Source organism: Phyllobates terribilis, unplaced genomic scaffold (genome assembly GCF_046119375.1).
Source record: "Phyllobates terribilis strain yellow unplaced genomic scaffold, ASM4611937v1 Scaffold_7__3_contigs__length_470593459, whole genome shotgun sequence".
Taxonomy (NCBI): Eukaryota; Metazoa; Chordata; class Amphibia; order Anura; family Dendrobatidae; genus Phyllobates; species Phyllobates terribilis.
Window position 1 is genome coordinate 71,965,439 of NW_027362767.1, and position 20,898 is coordinate 71,986,336.

General features: G+C 42.3%; 1 protein-coding gene across 1 annotated transcript; it reads right to left on the reverse strand.

Moving 5' to 3' along the window:
* Positions 1-11,391: 11,391 nt before the first annotated feature.
* DACT1 (dishevelled binding antagonist of beta catenin 1) lies at positions 11,392-17,943 on the reverse strand. Its single transcript, XM_073638756.1, has 4 exons — positions 17,412-17,943; positions 14,888-15,020; positions 14,488-14,643; positions 11,392-13,438 (listed from the first exon to the last, which is right to left on the reverse strand). The coding sequence occupies exons 1-4, from the start codon at positions 17,691-17,693 to the stop codon at positions 11,550-11,552; spliced, it is 2,460 nt and encodes an 819-aa protein (XP_073494857.1). The 5' UTR covers positions 17,694-17,943; the 3' UTR covers positions 11,392-11,549.
* Positions 17,944-20,898: the final 2,955 nt, after the last annotated feature.

Here is a 20,898-nt window from a genome sequence, read left to right on the forward strand (position 1 = left end):
CTCTGGAAACAATCCAGGGAAAAAAAAGGAAAATGTCCATAGTACTATTGTATAACATTGTATAGTAATCCCTGAGGACACACAGTCCACATACATTATTCATGAGGGTTCAGCAAGGGCAAAAGGTTTGGTCATTTCTAAGGACCAACGAGTACAATATATAATAGCTTGGACTTGTTTACATGGTCATGTTTGTCTATGATTATAGATACTTGAAAATATATAATTATTAAAAAAGAAAATATAAAAAAAAAAAAAAAAAAAAACAGGAGAATGAACTAAAAAGAAAAAAAGAGTGCTTGAGTAATATATTGGTGACCATTGGTGATTATTTATTATTATTTCTTTTACGGTCTTTGGCTCGATCTGGAGCCAGGGCGACTTGATGGATGAACAATCTGAGGATCGATCTTGTGCAAGCCTAGATAGGTCCACCAGGGTCTTCTCCGCAGTTATCTTGATTGTATGAAGACATCGAGTTGCCGGTCTTCCTCTTCGCCTTGTTCCTTCTATTCTTCCGATCATGATGTCCTTCTCCAGTGACTGCTCTCTCCGTATGATGTGTCCAAAGTAGGCTAGACGTAGCTTGGTGATCCTTGCTTTGAGTGACATGTCTGGCTTGATTTCTTCCAAAGTTGATTTGTTTGTTCTTCTTGTCATCCATGGTATTGATAACATGAATATTACCAATTAAATTGGTGATTGATGATATCCAATTTGGTGACCATTACAAGTCCATTCGGAAAGTGAAAACATAACATGTTCATGTACAACTTGGCCTTGGTTTGTAGTTCACTAGTAAGTTTAGTAATGAATGACACATGTTGGAACAATAACAGCTTTATCATGTTTTGTGTTTTTTTCTCTTGTGCTAGAGTTGTCAAGCAGCCTCCCCCAAAACACTTTGTCACATCCTAGCTCGTCGCCATAGTCCTGATCAGCAAGTCTCTATACTTGCTCAGCAATTCCGCATCCTATTTCTTCCACTACTGGCACCCTGGATCTACCACTCAGGACCCCCACTAATCCCACAAACTCCGTCCTGTTTAGGTCCTTTACCTTCGGTGTTTAGCAAGCTCAGGGTTTCTCATGACACATTGTCCTATCCAAGGACTCCTTTAAGGTGCAAGTCCACTCTGTCTCTTCTGTCACTTCAAGGTCGCACTACTCCCTTGTCCCTTAGTCTCCTTTGCTGTAGTTCACCCACAACGACAGCACTGCTCACAGAAACGTCCTGCTTGAACTCGACCTTGTCCCTATCTAACTAACTACAGGAAGCAGTCACTTGCCCTCACATTAAGCCCCTCCCACTATGGGCTAGTCCCAAACATTTGAAATGCATATAAGGAGGGCACCATCAAAATAAAGAACTACACGGGATCTCCCTGCAGCATGTCATGAGATAACGCAACAAACTAAAAAGAGAAGAGACATGCTAAAACTGCAGTGATTACCAAAATGAATATTCTACTGTGTGCTGTGCAAGTGTACTTATATGTTCCTTTGATTAATAAAAATCTTTTGTATTCATTTTGGTGATCACTGTAGTTTTAGCATGTCTCTTCTCTTTTTAGTTTGTTTAGTCCCAAACATTAACACTATCCTTACCCTAATGTCACTATCTTATCCTGCCTAGCTTACGTCCTAAACCTCAACCTACTATATGTCTTATCTTATGCTTACCTTACACTGTACGCTACTACATATTACATATGCTAACATCACATGACACAAGATATAAACAAAAGATGCTTGACACTATTCACAATGCACAATATTGACGCGATTGGAGTCTTCAGGGGTAGGTATGCAATAGCCAGTATCCACCACCCTTACAGTGCGCTGAACTGTTTGGGCACACCAAGGGTGCACTTAGCGCCGATGCTTAGTTTGAACAGTCTTTTGTGTTGATTCTTTTTAAGATATTACATTGCATGTAGGCGAAGTGGTGTTTATTGTAGCATCTGGCTTTCACTGCTCATAAAATCAATAGACTAGCATAGCGTCCAGTAAAACAGCAGGGTTATAGACTGAGCTGTGTCCATGCATAGTGTTATGTAGGGGGAATATTGCACAGGACATTCCAGGTAAGCGATCGGGTGGGTTGCTAGGGCAGCTCCTTATATTAGCTTTGAAAGAAAATAGTCACCTCTACATGCTTCATAATTCACAATACTGGATTGAAGATAATGTTAAATCTAGTTTTATTGAGTTATTTTTAAAAACAAAGATTAATAGGTCATAAAGGCCCAAATAAGGCATAGAATTAAAAAAACAATGCCACCAAGGACAACATCTGCAAGGAGTTTGCATGTTCTCCCCGTGTTTGCGTGGGTTTCCTCCGGGTTCTCTGGTTTCCTCCCACACTCCAAAGACATACTGATAGGGAATGTAGATTGTGAGCCCCAATGGAGACAGTGACTATGTCTGTAATGTGCTGTGGAATTAATGGCGCTATATAAATGAGTAAAATAAATAAAAGGGGAGTGGGAGGTGGCACAATACACTGCATAAATAATGTCATAAAAATTGGGTATAACAGGCTTATTTTCCAGCATATTAAGACATAGTTCCATGTCCTCATACCAATATATTCAAGTAAGGGCTCGTGCACATCACCGTAAAAATCAGACGAGTGATATCCATCGTTTTGACGAAGAGCACCAATCCCCGTGTTATTCTATGGATCTGTGCACATGTCAGAAAAAAAAAATTGCAGCATGTACGAGTTGCATCTGATTATTATCGGATCACACTCTGCCATTGATGTCTATGGGTCTGCGGAAAAAATTGGACTGCAGTCGGATGACATGCGAGTGCGGTCTGATTTTCATGGACTGACAAGATGAAGAAGATGGGAGATTTTTTTTTTTTATTATTCTCCTCATCCAAGAAAACCGGACTCTGATCAAAGTGTGATTGGCATAATCAGACCGATCTTGGATGACAGAAAAACAGTTGTGTGACCCTCGGCTAAAGAAACAAAGGGCAGCTGCATGTCTGAGACTGAAAGGTCACAAGGTAGGAGAAAGAAAAAACATAAAATTATGGAGCAGGTTTCAAAAGCAAGAAAAAGAAAATTGGAAATGGAGCTGATAAAGGAAAGGGGAGTCACTGTGATGACATTCATCTCATCATATCTCAAGAGAATAAGGTTTGGAAATTATCAAAGTCTCTAAATTCCACCCAAGAATGCCATATGAGCCAGAATGTTTCATATTCTCCAGAGTTCTCCGCTGGTAACTTCTCCATCCCATAAAGATGTGACAGCTCCTGCTGCCCCTCTAACATAGAAGTGGAGTGCCAGTGGCATGAAATTATTATCCTGGTAGCAGAAAGACAATGCCACAGGATGTTTTTCTTCTGAACCCCAGTATAATCGGGAGGTATGGAAAGTAGGGCGACTTCGGAAGTATTTTGGAATTATCTGACCACTTAAAGAGTTGGTAATCTAAACAACCCTACACCAGAAAGGCTTAATTCTAAGGCAATTCTGCCATACATTGGTCATTGAAGATATGCTAGAGTGGAGCAAAAAGCGCACAAATAGGGTAAATAGTCCTGTAAAGATATTAAATCCAGCTGCTGCTGCTCCGTGACTTGGACAGGTTGATCTCCAAGGATGATACATGGTTGGAGGGGCTGCGCTGCTGGAATGAAGGGTCCTCCTCAGTTGAAATAACAGGAAGGTTTTCATTCCTATGAGGTTCGGTGCTGGACTGGCCCCTTTTTTAAGGCAAAAAAAAAACAAGCTAAAGAACAGTCTGGCTTTGGTCTTGAAAAAGGTGTCAGTACGACACCAAAACGCGTTGGCTGTAAAAACCTTCTTGTTATTTTCTCTGAGGACTCTTTATTCCAGCAGCGTAAACTCTCCAACCAGGTTTTATCCATTTCTGCAAGTATTGGTCATTGTCCCAGTGCCAACACATTTACAATACATTGGGGTATATTGCATGTAATCACGAGGGGCATCTGGTGAGTATTTTAAAGGGTTTCTCTTGGAAAATAGTGGACCTTTTACATGCACCAACCATCAACCAATAGATCATTCCTGATTTTCGCTCCATGTAAATATGTTCAATATGGAATTAATGATATTTCTCTTGATTATTGTCAATTGTATATCTCATGCTTATCTAAAAAGTATTGTGGGTTAGCAGTACAATCACTCGAGTCAACAGGAAATGTGCCAACGACAATAAATAGTTTGTAAAAATATCCTCAGAGTTGTTACATCAGGCGAGATAGAAGTAAGCGAACACCGATCAACCTCCAATATTACTGATCAGCCCTTGTGACGGGCAGTTCATGTGAAAAGATCTAGCGTTAGTGATGTGGCTGTTCAAGAAATATACCCCTAAAGCTCAAGCCCGACGCTGTATTAGATCTTCATATGTATGGAGGTACGAAGAAGCATTGCTCCTGGAAAAAAATAGACTTCTTCTTCTTGCAGTCTGTTCTCTAGATAGCTCCATAGTATAAATTCTGGTTACATACACAGGGGCACTATGAAAATAAGAAAAGGTGGTCACGTGGGTGCAGGAGCATTGCACAATATTAGCGGAGAACACACCGCCAGTCCACATGTGCAAACAATAAGTAGGTTTCCACCTGTATTTATGATTTGTGTTTGTTTCACCCTAGTAACAGAAAAATGAAATTTGTGTAGAATACAGATCCATTACAAAACAGATACAAACTGGCCCATTAATAATAGTGATATCCGTCTGGTTTCTATGTGTTTATTTTGTTATGAACCAACGAACACCAGACAGAGCCCATTTTATCCAATAGGGGCCCTTGTGCTTCCATTTGCATCCGTTATTTAAAGAGGTTGTCCACTACTTTAGTATTGATGACCCATCCATAGGATAGGTCACCAATATCTGATCATTCGGTGTCAGACACCCCCTCCGATGAGTTGTTATCGGTGTCGGCGGTGGGCGCAGGACAGAAGTACTCACTTGCAGAGCTGCTGTGTCTTCTGATAGTGGCCGCCTCCTATGCAAATCAATAGGCACCCCCCCAGCTGATCGGAGGGGGTACCGGGTGTCGGACCCTGACCAATCAGACATTGATGACCTATCTTTAGGCTAGGTCATCAATGCTAAAGTAGTGGACAACCTCTTTAACAGATCTGGATTCCGCTTTTCTTTTTCTAAACTGGAACGCAACAATGCATAGTTAAAAGGGCTGAGAGTACATGGGCATGGAGACCCTGATTCATAAAGACAGGTGATTTTCTGTTCGGTTCTGATGAGGGAGCATTTTGGAGTTGGAGTCAGAGGCACAAGCCTCTTAATGAATCAGGAGTGTCTGTCAAGTGGCGTTTGACTGTGTGCTTCACTAAAAATCTTACTCCAGTCCCTGACTGGAGTAAGATTTCTAACGTCGGGAACACCACAGCTCGACATGAATTAGACAAGCTGTTCTGTCATGCCCCCACCCCACCCCTTTTGGCAGAGCTGGGAGAAACTGGTAATAAAATGCAAAAAGCTGCAACATTTTTGCGCAACTCTGAGCTGTGCAAAAAGTTACAACTTTTCAGAGCAATTTACTTCAGCATTCTGATAAAATTAATTTGGTGAATTGTACTCTAAATTTTTAGACAAAATTTGTAGGTCAATTAATTTACAACAACAGCAAAAAATATTCTATATTCCCAGAATTTTATAAGGGAAAAAAAAAATACTTATTTTTCTACAGCCTCAGCACCTTTGGCTAAGTAATAGTTTTTGTCAACAGAAGCATTCATCTTTTCATAGATTCATTTAAATGCTATTGCATCCAAGGACAGAGTTTCCAATATGCAAAGAGAGACAGATTTATGAAGTGTATTCACTTAGCCCCATCCCCCAACAAAACTCACCAAGTTTCACCTTGGAGAGGAGACACTGACTGTCATCCCTATTCTTTCTTGAAAGCTTTTGAACTACATTTAGCTGTGAAAGCTTGTGTAATTGTAAGTACTTTATATTTTTGTTACTTCTTTGCTTATATTTTTCAGCTTTCCAAATGGTGACTGCAGTTTTTAAAGACCTTATTATCAATGGCCAAAAAAAACAAGCTGTGTGCCCACTATGCGTTTTTTAAGCGTTTCCGCAGTGGCAATTCTGCCGCAGAAACGCTTAAAAAACGCATGGTAGAAGGTCTGCCATGTTCCCCAATGATAATCCGCTGTGCACATGCTGCGGAAATTTCCACTGCGGATTATCATTGCGGAAAAATCCACAGCACTACTAATTATTTTGCGGAATCGCTGAGTTTTCGCCGCCATTGACTTGCATTGGAACGCATGACATCCGCATCACTGCATTTGTACATGCGTATAACATGCGGTTCAAAGTGCGGATGGTACCCGGGTTTGGAGAAGAGGAGACTCTCCTCCGGGCCCGGGTACAATAGAACTTGTAAAAAAAAAAAAAAGAATAAATATTATACTTACCTTCTGATGGCCCCCGGTGTCTTTATCAGATACATCCTGGCTTGCCGGCAGCTCGCGGTAGACTAAAAGGACATGCGGTGACGTCATTTAGTCATGTGACGGGTCACGGAACAGCTAATATCGGCGGTCACGTGACCAGTCACATGACTAAATGACGTCATGGCAGGTCCTTTTAGTCTACTGCGAGCTGCCGGCAAGCCAGGATGCATCTGATAAAGACACCGGGGGCCATCAGAAGGTAAGTATAATATTTATTTTTTACCACTCTTTCGGTAACACTAGATACATTCATGCCGGTCGCATGGATTTATATAGTGGGACCAAGTTGTCAAGCACTTTCCAAGTGATGCTAAAATTGCTTGGAAAGCGCTTGATAACCTGCATGCAGAAATGCAAGTGAAGAACGCTTCACATCCGCATGTCCCTGGCAGGAAAAACGCATGTACAATCCGCATGTGTTTTTTCTGCCAGGGAGATGCAGAAACGCTCAGGAAAAAATCCGGCGCATTTCTGCATCGTGGGCACATAGCCTCACGGTAATAAAGTTACATTTAAGGCCTGGAGCTAATTTTTTATTAATATTCTTCCATCTCATTGATCTCAGATTTCCACATTATTTTAGTAACATCCTCTCTCCTTTCTACTTATAGCTTGTTAAGCTACATTTCTCTCATTGCGTCCTCCAAATTATTCTCTGCCAAAAGGCTCTTGGAAGGAAAAGAGGGAAAATTAAAACCAGACACTTCCACATTTTTTTATTTATTTTTTTTTAACAAAGCTAGGATTAGATCCAAAAAGTGTGGGCCCGTGTGTTCTGTGCATGGTTGCAAACTACATTTCTGTGGCTGTTTGAAAGGATAGACCAAAAAAAAAAAAAAGAAAAACAGCCAGATTTCATATATCAGCCCTTGATTGTTGGGGGTGGGGGAATTATCTGAACCCCATATTTTAGTGAAAATCAGAAAAAACTCCCACCACCCCCAAACTCACTTCAGAAGCACAGTGTGAACAGGGCCTCGAAAAAGCTGCTATGGGGGGTCTGTACTAGGCCCAACGTTATTTAATATCTTTATTAACGACATAGTCAACGGGATAAATAGTAAAATATCAATATTTGCAGATGACACAAAGTTATGTAAAACAATTAATACAAAAGAGGACAGTGCAGACTTACAGAGGGATTTGGATAAGCTGGGTAGGTGGAGCATTAAATGGCAAATGAGGTTTAATGAGGAGAAATGTAAGGTCATACATATGGGAAGGAAAAATGGAAGTCACCAGTACTCACTGAATGGGAAACCATTGGGGAATTCAGAGATGGAGAAGGACTTGGGCATCTTGATTGATAGCAAACTAAATTGGAGTGCCCAAAGTCAGGCCGCTGCTGTAAGGGCAAACAGGGTAATGGGATGTATCAGAAGAGGTATAGCTGCAAAGGATGAGAACATTGTTCTTCCACTGTACAAAGCACTGGTCAGACCACACTTGGAATACTGTGCTCAGTTATGGGCCCCAATATATAGAAAGGATAGAAATGAGCTTGAAAAGGTACAAAGGAGGGCAACAAAATTAATAAAGGGAATGGAGGGACTGCAATACCCAGAGAGGTTGGCAAAACTAGGACTATTCAGCCTGGAAAAGAGAAGGTTGAGGGGGGACATAATAAATGTGTACAAATATGTTAGGGGACAGTATAGAGATCTTGCCCGGGATTTGTTCAAAAGGAGGGATATTACGGTAACAAGAGGGCATTCACTAAGACTGGAAGAGAAAAGGTTTCAGCACTAGCATAGGAAGGGGTTCTTTACGGTAAGAGCAGTGAGAATATGGAATTCACTGAGTGAGGAGACGGTAATGTCGGATTCACTACACCAGTTCAAGCGGGGACTGGATGCATTTCTAGATACCAGGCAGATTTCAGCATATACTTAAAAATAAAATAGTAGGTTGATACAGGGATTTATTCTGACTGCTGGTTTCAGAGTCGGGAGGGAATTTTTCCTCAGGTGAAGATTGGCTAAATCATTTGGGGTTTTTGCCCTCCTCTGGATCAACTTTAGCAATTACAGAACTAACAGGTCGAACTTGATGGATGCAAGTCTTTATTCGGCTTTACAAACTATGTTACTATGGTAAATGAAGACAACACTAGGAAGCACAGGCTTTGAGGCCACCATACACATTAGGTTGAGGGACTGTCAGCACAGAATGACTGTTCAAACCAAAAGTACAGGTGCTCGGTGCACCCCTGTAATGGCCAAAGAGTTCAGAACCCCTTTCCAGTCTCTATAAAAGCCAGAGCTTTAAGAAAAAAAAAAAAAAAGTGGGTCGGAGATGGAGGAAATATAAGTAGGTAGGAAACTGCACTTAAAACGTTTGGGCACACCAAGGATGCACAGAGCACCTGTTCGTAGATTGAACAGTCATTCTGTGCTGAAAGTCCCTTAAAAGTCATCCAAACCCACCAATATTATAGCCTTCCATGTATGGAGGTCTCTAGAGTCAGATGATGGCAGGACAGAAGAATACAGACAGTGGGCTTTCCAATGGCCAATCCATTTACTCGCCAGGAGATAAACCACAGCCAGAAAGTCTGCCAACAGATTTCGCTAAGGTCATGAGAATGCTTGGCTGAACTGAGCATTCCTATGTATGGAGGACAGACCAATATTTTTCTTCACTGATGGCCTTCTAATGTGTATGGGGATCTCTCCAGTACAAGAGAATAATATTACCAACATGTATTAATATATACACGATTTAAACATCCATTTAATTGTATGTCAAACATACAGAAACAAAACTATTTTTCATTGTGTGCATTATTTGTGTCGTGGAGACAATTCCCAGCATTGTCCCTTTCACAGTAAAAAGCGAGAGACTAGATTTGAATGTCTCAACGCAAGAACACACAAACCCTTTGGATTCAGTCTGCAGCCTAAGCAGTGTTTGCTCAAGAATTGAAGGTCTTAAAATTAAATAAAAATGAATATTGGAGTGTTTATAAAATTCCATTATCCAGATTGTTTCACCCCCCCCCCCCCTTTCCTTATAGGCTGCATAGAAGAGGTGTTAGAGGGAGGAGGGAGTCAGTGGTAATTTATGACCTGCTATATGTGAGAATAGCCTAAAGGCAACAAATTCTTCTACAATTGACAGGAAACCTAAATCTCCTGCTGGAGTATAGGATTTCCTAGGAAGTGGTAACGTAACATTTGGTGGCAAGATTGATATTGTGAAGAAACTGTACAAAATTTGCCTAGAGATAAAAAGAATCATCTTGAAAGCCTTTTCTTGCAGGTTTTCATAAAACTCCCCAAAATAAAAACTATACATACAAGTGTCCTAAAAGTGATTATTAAACTGCAAAGGTTTGGAACGTGTAATGAAGCAATTTTGTCAGCTTTCTCTGAGAACATCCATGTGCTTTCCATATGCAAAGTGGAAGAAATCAGGACAGAACATGGACCAATGCAAGTCAATAGGTTTCTGCTGGAGATTTAAACAAATTAGAGCACACACTAAGATTACATTTTCAGATCACTGTCCCAATTAAAAGGATTATTCATCACCATTTTTTTTCTGTAATGGGCCTAAAAATTAACTTTTTAACTACGTGCCTGTTCTACCCGGCATGGAACAGTCACCAACTGCTCCCACCAGCAGTTCACGGTCAGAGCAGCTCTTACTCTTCCTGGCTGCTCTGTTGACAGGGCGTGACTGCTGGCATCCTGCCGATTGACAGCCGGCTCCCTGCAGTTAGGTAGTGGGGAGCCGGCTGTCAATCAGCATGATAATCGGCAGTCACGTTGACAAGACGTCAGCAGAAGCCGCTGAATCTTCTGCGGGAGCAATCAGTGATCAGCGCCGGGCACAACACACAGGTAGATAACAACTGCATGCCTGTTCGTTCTCTTTCAAAGTTTAGTGAAGGTGTTAAAAGCAGCAAAATTTAAAAAAAAAAGAAAAAAAAAAGCTAAATACAGTGTATGTAGAAAACCGATACCATACAGATGTGAAAAAATGGACAGAAGGATGAAAAAAGTTGATTTTTCACACACTCATCTAAACCCAGCCTAACAAGCAAGGCCTGTATATACAGCAAATTACAATTCAAATTAGGTGAACAATTTGGAGGAAGTAAAATTCTACCCAGATCAAGGTGGACCCATTACACACAACCTTTGAAAAACCTGTATTGTATTGGCCAAGCTAATAATCATAAGAATGACTCCAACCACTTCCCTAGAAACTAGTGGCATCAGGGAGACATGAGCCATTTCCTAGAAGACAGACAGCCTTGTTTACGACTGATCCACCTTACATTCTTCCTTTTGTATTTTGCATTTAAATGAACAAAAAAAAAAAAAAAAGGCAGCGGCTGACAGGATATTAGTCTTCCTTGAGATAGAGATCAGATTTAATAAAAAAAGCTTCAAGACAAGATTATAGGAGCCTTGTTGTTTTCAATTTAATCAGCATTAAAGCAGACAGTTTATTACCATGTAAAATGTGTTTATATAATTTACAAAATATATAAAATACATAGGATTACAGTATACATAGAGCCCATAATAAAAAGGCATATGGGAACCAATACTTTCCATGCATAACGCATGCAAATAGTTAAAGAGGAGGGACTCAGCCATTATACTGGAAGAATGTCTGTGATATGTCCCTGGCAAGTTCTATATGCATCTGTGGATTCACAATACTTTAAAAAAAAAATTAAAAAAAAACAAAACAATATAGTTGGAAAGATGCAAATTTCTTCCAACGGAATGTTAAAAAGACATCCTACGCTGCTCTAAGGTTCCAAACAGAAGAGACGATCTTAAGTAACCATGTTGATGGACAAGACTTTTTTTTGCCAGAGTGAGTACTGGAGACATTGTCATCGTCTACATTGAACAGCTAACCAATTTAGGAGTTTTCAGAAGTAACAAAAAAAAAAAAAAAAAAAAAAAAAAAAAACACAACACAGTTTTCACAAGTAAACATAAGTTACTGTAAACCTTTTAAATATTTGCACAAAAATGATACAAATTTATTTATTTACAGAGTGAAAAACTGGGTCAAGAACAGTCAGAAAACATTTGATGCTTCAAACTGTTGTCATCAATTTTAATGACCCGGATCGAAAGCGAAGAATTTTCTTCTTAAGATTGTGTGAAGCTTTTATTTTGACAAAAGCCTTGGCTGTGGTTTGTAGGTCGGCAGCCGTGGCCGCCTGCATGGGAAGAGTATGCACAAACTGAGACCAAATAAGTCCTCCGCTCTCATCCGTATCACTTGACGTTGTACTCTCACCAACAAATTCCACCTCACTTAAACTGGACTCACTGTCCCCAAAACAGTTTGTGGTGTAGTTACTTTGTTCATCTTCACTGGTGTCTACAACAGTGGAATGAAACAGAGACTCGCATTCTGCCGAATACTCAGAGTCACTTGCTATATAAGTATAGGGGCTGGCATATGGAAGAGGTACGGGACCATAAACTCCAAGCATCTCTCTCTGGTTTCGCCGTCTTGCTCTCCGTAAAGCTTCTTCATATGATATTTCAGCTGATGACTTCCACCTCCGATAGTCACCTCTTTTATGTCTAGGCTTGGCCAAAACCACATCTTTTGCATGTCCATGAGGCCTATTGCCAGTCTTACTTCCCCCTGGACCTTTAACTACAATACCAGTCTCTACTTGCGAATGGACAATCTTTTTACCTCTCGGAGAAACTTTCCTAACTTTTTTATTGGCTTCCAAGTCATCCGGAAACCTACATTTCTTTGTGACAACCTTCCCCTTTTCCTTCAACGTCTGAGAGCCATGATCCATAACATTCTGTACATTTGACTTTTGTTTTAATGTGGAGCTCTTGACAAGCTTTACATTTTTGGTACTTTTATGTAGTTTAACACCCTGTTGTTGTGCAGGAATATAGTGTGCATTGACCAACAGTCCTTCATCTAAGCTTTGAGAGGAGGATCCTTCACTCTTGAAGTCTAATGGAGGCCTCTCGTCATGAGATGAACCATGGTAAGAGTTCATGGTGTTTTTGGGAGAAATCCTTTTTGGTGGTGGCACAATTTTAATCTCCTGGTGAAGAGAGACAATAGAGAGTGGTTCCTTGAGGGATCCATTACCAAGTGGATTGGAAATAATGGGGAAAGGAATGCCGGAAGGATTGGGATTTACATGTATTTCCTTTGCAATATTTGATGTTCCAACCAAAGGGCCCCTTCCAAGATTTAAACAGACGGACTTCACAGAGTTTCGCAAATTGTTTTGGCTTTGTAGTTCATTAATATTACTTGGCTGGTAACTTTGCACCGAAGGAATCTTTTTACTTTCCAGCTGTTCACTTTGAGATTCTTTAGCGCACTGTTTAAGAGGCGGGTAAGTGCTATTATCCACAGAGGTTATTCCAGAAGAATGTAAACATGACTGTTTGGGATTCTTCATGTTAGTGGTGCCATTATGAGAGATGCCAGTCTGTTTGACGCATATACTCCCATGTCGTAAAATACTTTTGCCCGGGTCTACATTTACACTCGTTCTGGGTTTGTTAGTCCGTATGGGGTGTGCTTTTTTCTGAATTATACCTAAAATGTAGCCATCCAGTTTTTTACTGGATGGAAGAGGAGCAAGACAGGAACTGCTCTGTTGTTGAAACGATTCTTCATGTTTTAGGGAAACCAGTTCAGGCACTAAACAGTCATTCAGGTCTGCTCCCATTTCACCATCTTCCTCCTCCACTTTTATGGTACCAATCATTGATAACAAAAACATAGGACTCTGAACTGCCACAGCATGAAGAGGGCTTGGATATCTGTATATGTCGTTGCCATTTTTGGAGACGAGATCACACTGATACTTGGGATGTACATCAGCAACAACTTCGGTGGCATTAGAGTGGGGTGCCGAAAAAGACCGACGCACTGTGCCAGTGCTTTCACATTGGCCTTCTCTGTAGTCCAACCATTCAAATAAGTCATCTGGAACAGATGTTGAAAAAAAATTACAACTCATTTTATTAAAGATACAAAGAATTCTAATTTACATAAAGTCACATTATACTTCGGAGAGGGCAACAACATTTAATTAGTAGGGGACTTTCTCTGCAACCCCAATGATCAGCCTCTTTAAAGGCGTTGTCCACTACTAGGACAACCCCTTCTTGATCTAAATGTTTGGCCACGATAAAATAAAAAAAGCCTATACTCCCCTCCTATGCCAGCGTTGTTCCAGTGGTGTCGGCACTCACGGTCTCAGGGCTCTAGTACAGTTGTAGGACACGTGGTGCCCAGCGCCCGATCAGCGCTGACATCACCATCTCCACCTTTGTACGAATTGAACATGAAGAGGAAGTCCGATCAACTGCAGCCAGACTGCCTCTTCATGTTCAAAATGTCCAAAGGCGGAGACAGTAACACCAGCGCTGATTGGGCACCATGAGTCATACAAAGGTACGAGAATCGGGAACGCAAGTGCTGACACCTCTGGAATGGCGCCGGCACGGGAGGAGAGTATAGGCTTTTTATTTTATCGAGGCCAAACATTTAGATCAAGAAGGGGTTGTCCTAGTAGTGGACAACCCCTTTAAATCTTTGAATTGAAAGCAGTTTGCACTTTTTGGTGCTGTACTTCATAGCAGTGGTGCAATGTATTAAAGCACGGTGGCCCAATGGTTATCCCTATAGCCTTGCAGCACTGAGGTTCCTGGGTTAAAATCCCACCAAGGACAACTTCTGCAAGGAGTTTGTATGGGTTTCCTCCAGGTTCCTCCCACACTCCAAAGATCTACTGATAGGGAATGTACATTGTGAGCCCCAATGGGGACAGTGACTATGTCTGTAAAGCGCTGCGGAATACAATGGCGCTATATAAATATGCATAAAGCATAATAATTTGTCCCATTCACTTGCATGTGGCATTGGAAGATGAAGATAAAGTTGACAAAAATGAACAGAACTGCAGGTATGAGCAAATGAAAAACACAACCAACAGGGGAAGGGAAGGAGAAAAACACAAGAAAAACCCTTACCTGCTGATCTTGGTTGACCATCTGGGATGTTTAATGATGCTTCGAGGGGGCTGCAAAAGCAGGTGCTAGACTGACAGCTGGATAAACATTCACTGAAGACAGAGTTTGAGGAATTGGAGAGCGATCCCGATGTCCCATCACTCAACTCATAAAATCCTAAAAATGAAAAAAAATATATATAAATTAAAAAAAAGGGAAATTTTATTGCAGATGCACAAATATATTGCTTCAGATATATTCATGGCTGAAACTGCAATACTGTCTGGATGTCAGCCATTGGCCTACAATCTAAAAATTTCAACCTTACATGCAAATAACTTTTTTTTCCCTCCTTTACAAAAAACACTTATTGGATTTTGATTATTTCAAAAGAGGTCTGAATTTTTTCTTTCAAAATTACCTGAACTGGGGCGGCTGTCTGTTTCCAAATGCTCTTCAGTCGTCTTTTCCACATCGATTTTTAAGTCATTTATCTGTTTGTCAAGCTCATGCAGTTGAGTTAATAAGCCAGCGTCTCTCTTCCTCAGGCAATTCTGGGAAAATATATAAATATTTAAATAAATAAATGGATATATATAAATGGATGTTTGGAGATAGATAGATAGATAGATAGATAGATAGATAGATAGATAGATAGATAGATAGATAGATAGATAGATAGATAGATAGATTATATATATTCTATCTATCTATCTATATATAAGCCAAATCCAAACATACAGAACTGTTTGACAACTGGAGTTCGATGAAAACCAGAGATCACATCTAAGGGAGGCAAAAAAAAAAATATGTCTGCCTTATCATAGCCCTGAATATACAAATTACTGTACGTGGTTGTGAGCTACAGAAGTGCAGAATTATTTGGGGCATTTTAAGCCAATTTTATGCCAGCCACAAATATTTATACTAAACCAAGTATTCGGTTGGGTTTAGGTTTTAGCATTTTGCACTCGTTTCTACAGCTGTAAAGTGCTGCAGTTCAGAAATTATAGAAGACTACTAAAGAAATGCTTTGTTTTGAGTTGGTTTCTTTTTTGGAAGGGGGCAGGGCTCCCCAGATTTATGAATGAATTCTCCCCTATAAACATTACTGCTAGGGGAAAGGTCTCGGATCCATTCTGTGTAGCGGCACCGTACGGCGGCACCCAGCTTCTTAGAATAACAGGTAATAAATTTGCTCTATACAGGCTCCACTTGGTGCATGATGCCTAGATTCCTTTTAATTTATCAGATTGGTACACTTCGTGCAGACTACATGGTCGCAAAATCTCCCAAATGTAAAAAAGAGCAGCTTGTTTTAAGGGCTCTAAAAATCGATTATTGCATGTGACAAATAAATCAATCCTAGACTGAAGTAGGTGATTGTCTTCTGTCGGCCCTCCTTTCAGCGGACACAGGACCCCATTGATAGAAGAGCCTAGGGCAAACAGGCACAGGAGCCAGATAGCAAAGAGTAAAGCTAAAGCCAACTGCACTCATGAGCACCCTCTGGTGGTTATAATGTTCATAGCTTCTCTCCCTTCCCCTATATAAGGACTCAGGTTTTTTTAACTAAAAGATCTCAAACCCGTTACCCCAAGACAATACTTCAACATACAAAAATCACGCAACATATGCTATAAGACTTAAGAAAAATTATCTTTTGTGGTTCTACTAGAGGCACAAATCCCTCAAATGGTCATATTACAGGCTGCCTGACTTTAGCAGCTTGCTGTGTAGGACTGCTGGGCGTCAGTGCTAACCTTAGGATTACATGGGGAACAACTGAAAGGATCATGTAGGGACAGAGGGTCATTGAGAAAGCAGACTATAATGTGAAGCTTTGCTTGAGGGTTCATTGCTCAAAGCTCATTGTTTGGCCATGAATACCTGCACTTCATAATGCACCAACCACTACCCTAAAAATGAATCTAGCACTACATTAAAACCCAAATGAGCCTCCCCTTCCCCCACATTTGGCCATGCTACTATATATAACAATCAGCACCTACTTCCTCACCTGGTTTTAATCCTCAGGGGGAGAAAAAGGGATATAATTGAACTAATCAGTTTCCATCTCCTATGTTTATATCAGATACATCCTCTTATTAATGAAATGCAGATCTCTACCAAATTCTATGTAGCAGTCCTACCTCATATACCCCCCTATTAACAGAATGTAAATATTTACACCCACTTAGAATAAAAAGGACTTGATACATTTTTGCATTTCCTCTATTTGATAAACACATTCCTGGAGTATTTCATGTTGCCATACAGGAGCATTCCTAGAAGACTTTGTGGATCATCTATATGGCTGGCTCACACTCACACCTTTCTTTTAAAAAGAAAAAAAGGGTGTAGTTCTTTTCCCCCCACTTAAGCTAAAAAACAGAAATAGGATATATACTCCTAATTCTACAGGATCCATTTCTAGCATCTAAATAGCAATAAACTACAGTACTGAAAAAAAAAAACCCACATCTTATGTGAAACCCCTTTGAACAACCCACTACCAATACACATGCAGACCCCTACCCTACTGCAGTCAATGCTCTGCAACAATCACATAGCATAAAATCCCCCCTTTACAGCAAGACCCCAGTATTATATTAACATATTCTTATAATAGATATTAAAACAAGGTAAGCCCTCAGTGTCCTATATCCTTATTTTCTATGGCACAGATACAGTGTATGGCTCCTCCACAAAGACCCAAGTATTATATTAACCCATTCTTACAACATATTTAAACAGGGTAAGACCCCAGTGTCCTATATCTTTATTCTAGGACAAATGGATCATAATACAGGGTATGTCTCCTCCAGAAAGACCACATTATTGTATCCCCCCTGTTTTATTGCACAGATACTGTGCAGACCCCCGTGTAAGCCCCCAATAGTAGCTGTAAAGCACACACTCTGCAGCAGCAGCAGCTAACATACCAATTGCTTCTTTAGCAGCAGGATATTCTCCTCCAGGAACCTTTCCTCCAGACTCCTGGGACTGTCTCCTTTAGTCGCAGGAGAATCTCCAGCTGCAGGGCTCAGCGCAGCCTTCACCAGGGTCTCCTGCCGGTGCCGCAGGTATGCCAGCTCGCCCAGTCCTGCCAGGGTGGCTTCCAGGCGCTCCCGGGTCCTCTGGCGCTCAGACTCAGCCTCACACTTCTCCTTGCGCCTTGGGGAGCTCTCCTTGGGCAGATCAGAGGAGGCTACAAGAGGCTTCATCCTGGGAAGTCCAGCGCAAAGAAGCAGCTACACCATCCACAGATGCGACAAATCCTGCGATAATCTGCAACTCCAAGCGCTGGCAATCAAGGTCGTGTCTGCAGCATGTTGCACCCTCCTGGTATTGAGCAGCAATGCTTAGTCTCCTCCAGGAGCTGCCTGTGACAGCCCTACAGGGCTCCCACCTCCTCTGTGCACTCCAACTAACTCTGTCCTTCTGCAGAGCTGCGCTCAGCCCCAGCCAGGCTAAGTAAGCAGAGCTGTGATGTCATCAGAGTCCAGCCCCTCCATCCCCCCTCCAGCTCCAAACATGCCCCCAGCAAAGGTGACAACACCATTCACTGCTACAGAAAGCCTGCCCTGCGAGAGGGTATCCCAATCACCAAGGCCACTGTCCATACACAAAGGGTCCAATTTTCTATGTAGAATGGCTGACCCTGAGGGCTCATACCCATATGTGTGAAAAAAAACATTCCGCTATCTGGACCGAAAAATCGGATGAGTGTCATGCGAGTGCCATGCAATTTTTCACACCTAGCATCCCTATGACATCTGTATGCAATGCATTTTGTTCTCTGCAACTGTTATTCTACAATCATTTACAGGATCATTTACGGTGTTCTATGCTTCAGAATGGTAATGTATCTGTAAAAATCGGATGGCATACAGATGGTCCGTATGCCGGCCGTTTTTTTCATGCACCCATTGACTTGAATTGGCAAGGCTCGTCCAAGATACGCGGCATGCTGCGATTTTTTTCTCAGTCCGATTTCAGCTGAGAAAAAAATCGCAGATGAGCGGTAACTCATTGGTCAGAGTGCAATCCAATTTTTTATCGGATTGCACTGGTCCGTTTTTCTCGCATATGAGTATGAGCCCTTTGGTTGAGGGAATTTATTTATTTAGTTATTAAATATTATTTAATCCCCTTTCGAACAAGCAGAATTCGCTTTCTAGCAACATTGGCCTCTTAGGCTGAAGCTACGCGGCGACTTTGGTCGTGACGCATGTCACATGACCAGAGATTACTTGGTGTCGCTGCTACATCGCAGGGTAGTAAAAGTGAGTGGAATCGCAGGGTACCGTGACCACAATAAGGAAGTCGCAAAAAAATCATACCCAGTTGGATTTTCTGTGACTTGATTGTTGGGGTTGCAGTCTCATCGTGGTCACAGTAGCCTCGCGGTCACAGTATCCCTTGAATTGCGCTGCGATGTAGCAGCGACACCTGGCAATCTTTGGCCATGCAACGGGTATCAAAGCCAAAGTCGCCATGCAGGATTTGCCTCCAAGAATCAAATGGCACTCACCCATTCAAGTCTATGGGTCTGTGAAAAAAATCGGACCACACTCGGATAGTCTGATTTTCATGGACTGACATAATAGAGAAGGTGGAGAAACTTTTTTTTTTCTCTACTCCTCCGTGATATTCAAATCCCGCTCTCATAAACATAATCGGACAGTCTAATGCAGGGGTCTCAAACACGCGGCCCGCGGGCCGCATGCGGCCCCTGAGGCTGCTTTATGCGGCCCGCAGGCACAGACCCCTTGACGATCCCGACCTGGTCCAGGAGGAGCCGCCGACAGCAGCGCTGCATTGCCGCACAGAGACTGTTTCCCTGCACTGCATTTCCAATGCCAGCCGCTGGCCAATCAGAGGCCAGCAGCTGATATCTGCGTGTCGGCGCAGCGAGTATGACGTCATTGCCATATGCAGATGTCAGCTGCTGGCCTCTGATTGGCCAGCGGCTGGCATTGGAAATGCAGTGCTGGGAGACAGTCTCTGTGTGGCAATGCAGCGCTGCTGTCGGCGGCTCCTCGTGGACCAGGTCGGGATCGTCAAGCGGTCGGACTCTGTGGTGCCTGCGGGCCACATCTGCAGGAAGGCCGCCGAGGGAACGGAGGACAGGTGAGAATCATCTTTTTTTTTTTCTATTTTATGTGTGTGAAGAACAACACAGGGGGCACATAGCCACAAGAGGGGACCTGGATGGGGCACATAGCCACAAGAGGGGACCTGGATGGGGCACATAGCCACAAGAGGGGACCTGGATGGGGCACATAGCCACAGGATGGGGACCTGGATGGGGCACATAGCCACAAGAGGGGACCTGGATGGGGCACATAGCCACAAGATGGGGACCTGGATGGGGCCCATAGCCACAAGATGGGGACCTGGATGGGGCACATAGCCACAAGATGGGGACCTGGATGGGGCACATAGCCACAGGATGGGGACCTGGATGGGGCACATAGCCACAAGAGGGGACCTGGATGGGGCACATAGCCACAAGATGGGGACCTGGATGGGGCACATAGCCACAAGATGGGGACCTGGATGGGGCACAGAGCCACAAGATGGGGACCTGGATGGGGCACAGAGCCACAAGATGGGGACCTGGATGGGGCACAGAGCCACAAGATGGGGACCTGGATGGGGCACAGAGCCACAAGATGGGGACCAGAGCCACAAGATGGGGACCTGGATGGGGAACATTGCCACAGGATGGGGACCTGGATGGGGCACATAGCCCCAAGATGGGGACCTGGATGAGGCACATTAGTACAAGATGGGCGCCAGGATGGGGAACGTTGCTACAGGATGGGGACCTGGATGGGGCACATAGCCACAGGATGGGGACCTGGATGGGGCACATTAGTACAAGATGGGGACTTGGATGGGGAACATTACTACAAGATGTTTTCCATTATTACTATATGATGCTAATTGTAAGACAATATTACTGTATGTGGCCAATTGGGGGAAATAAAATTGTAAAAAAAATAAAAAATAAAATAAAGCATGAAAAAATATTGGGCACTAAAAATGCTGTTTTATATGTAAACTAAAGTAAACACAAAAAAGTGCACGTTTATTATCGCCACATCCATAACGACCCAAGCCATAAAAAAATAAACACGGCAAAAATGTTCAAAAGGTGTATACAAAAAAAATGGTATCACTAAAAATGTCACATTGAACAAAGAATGCGGCCCCCCAAATTCAAATTTTTTCCATGTGCGGCCCATATACCCAGCCGAGTTTGAGACCCCTGGTCTAATGTGTATGGGGTTCTCACAATTTGCCCGTGACAGATGACGTCAGGGAAGAGAAGGATCCAGCATGTCCAGCTTTGCGCTATCCTTTTCTTTTCTGGGAGATAAGCCACTACCAAAGGAGCAGCGGGTCTCTCATAGGGAACAC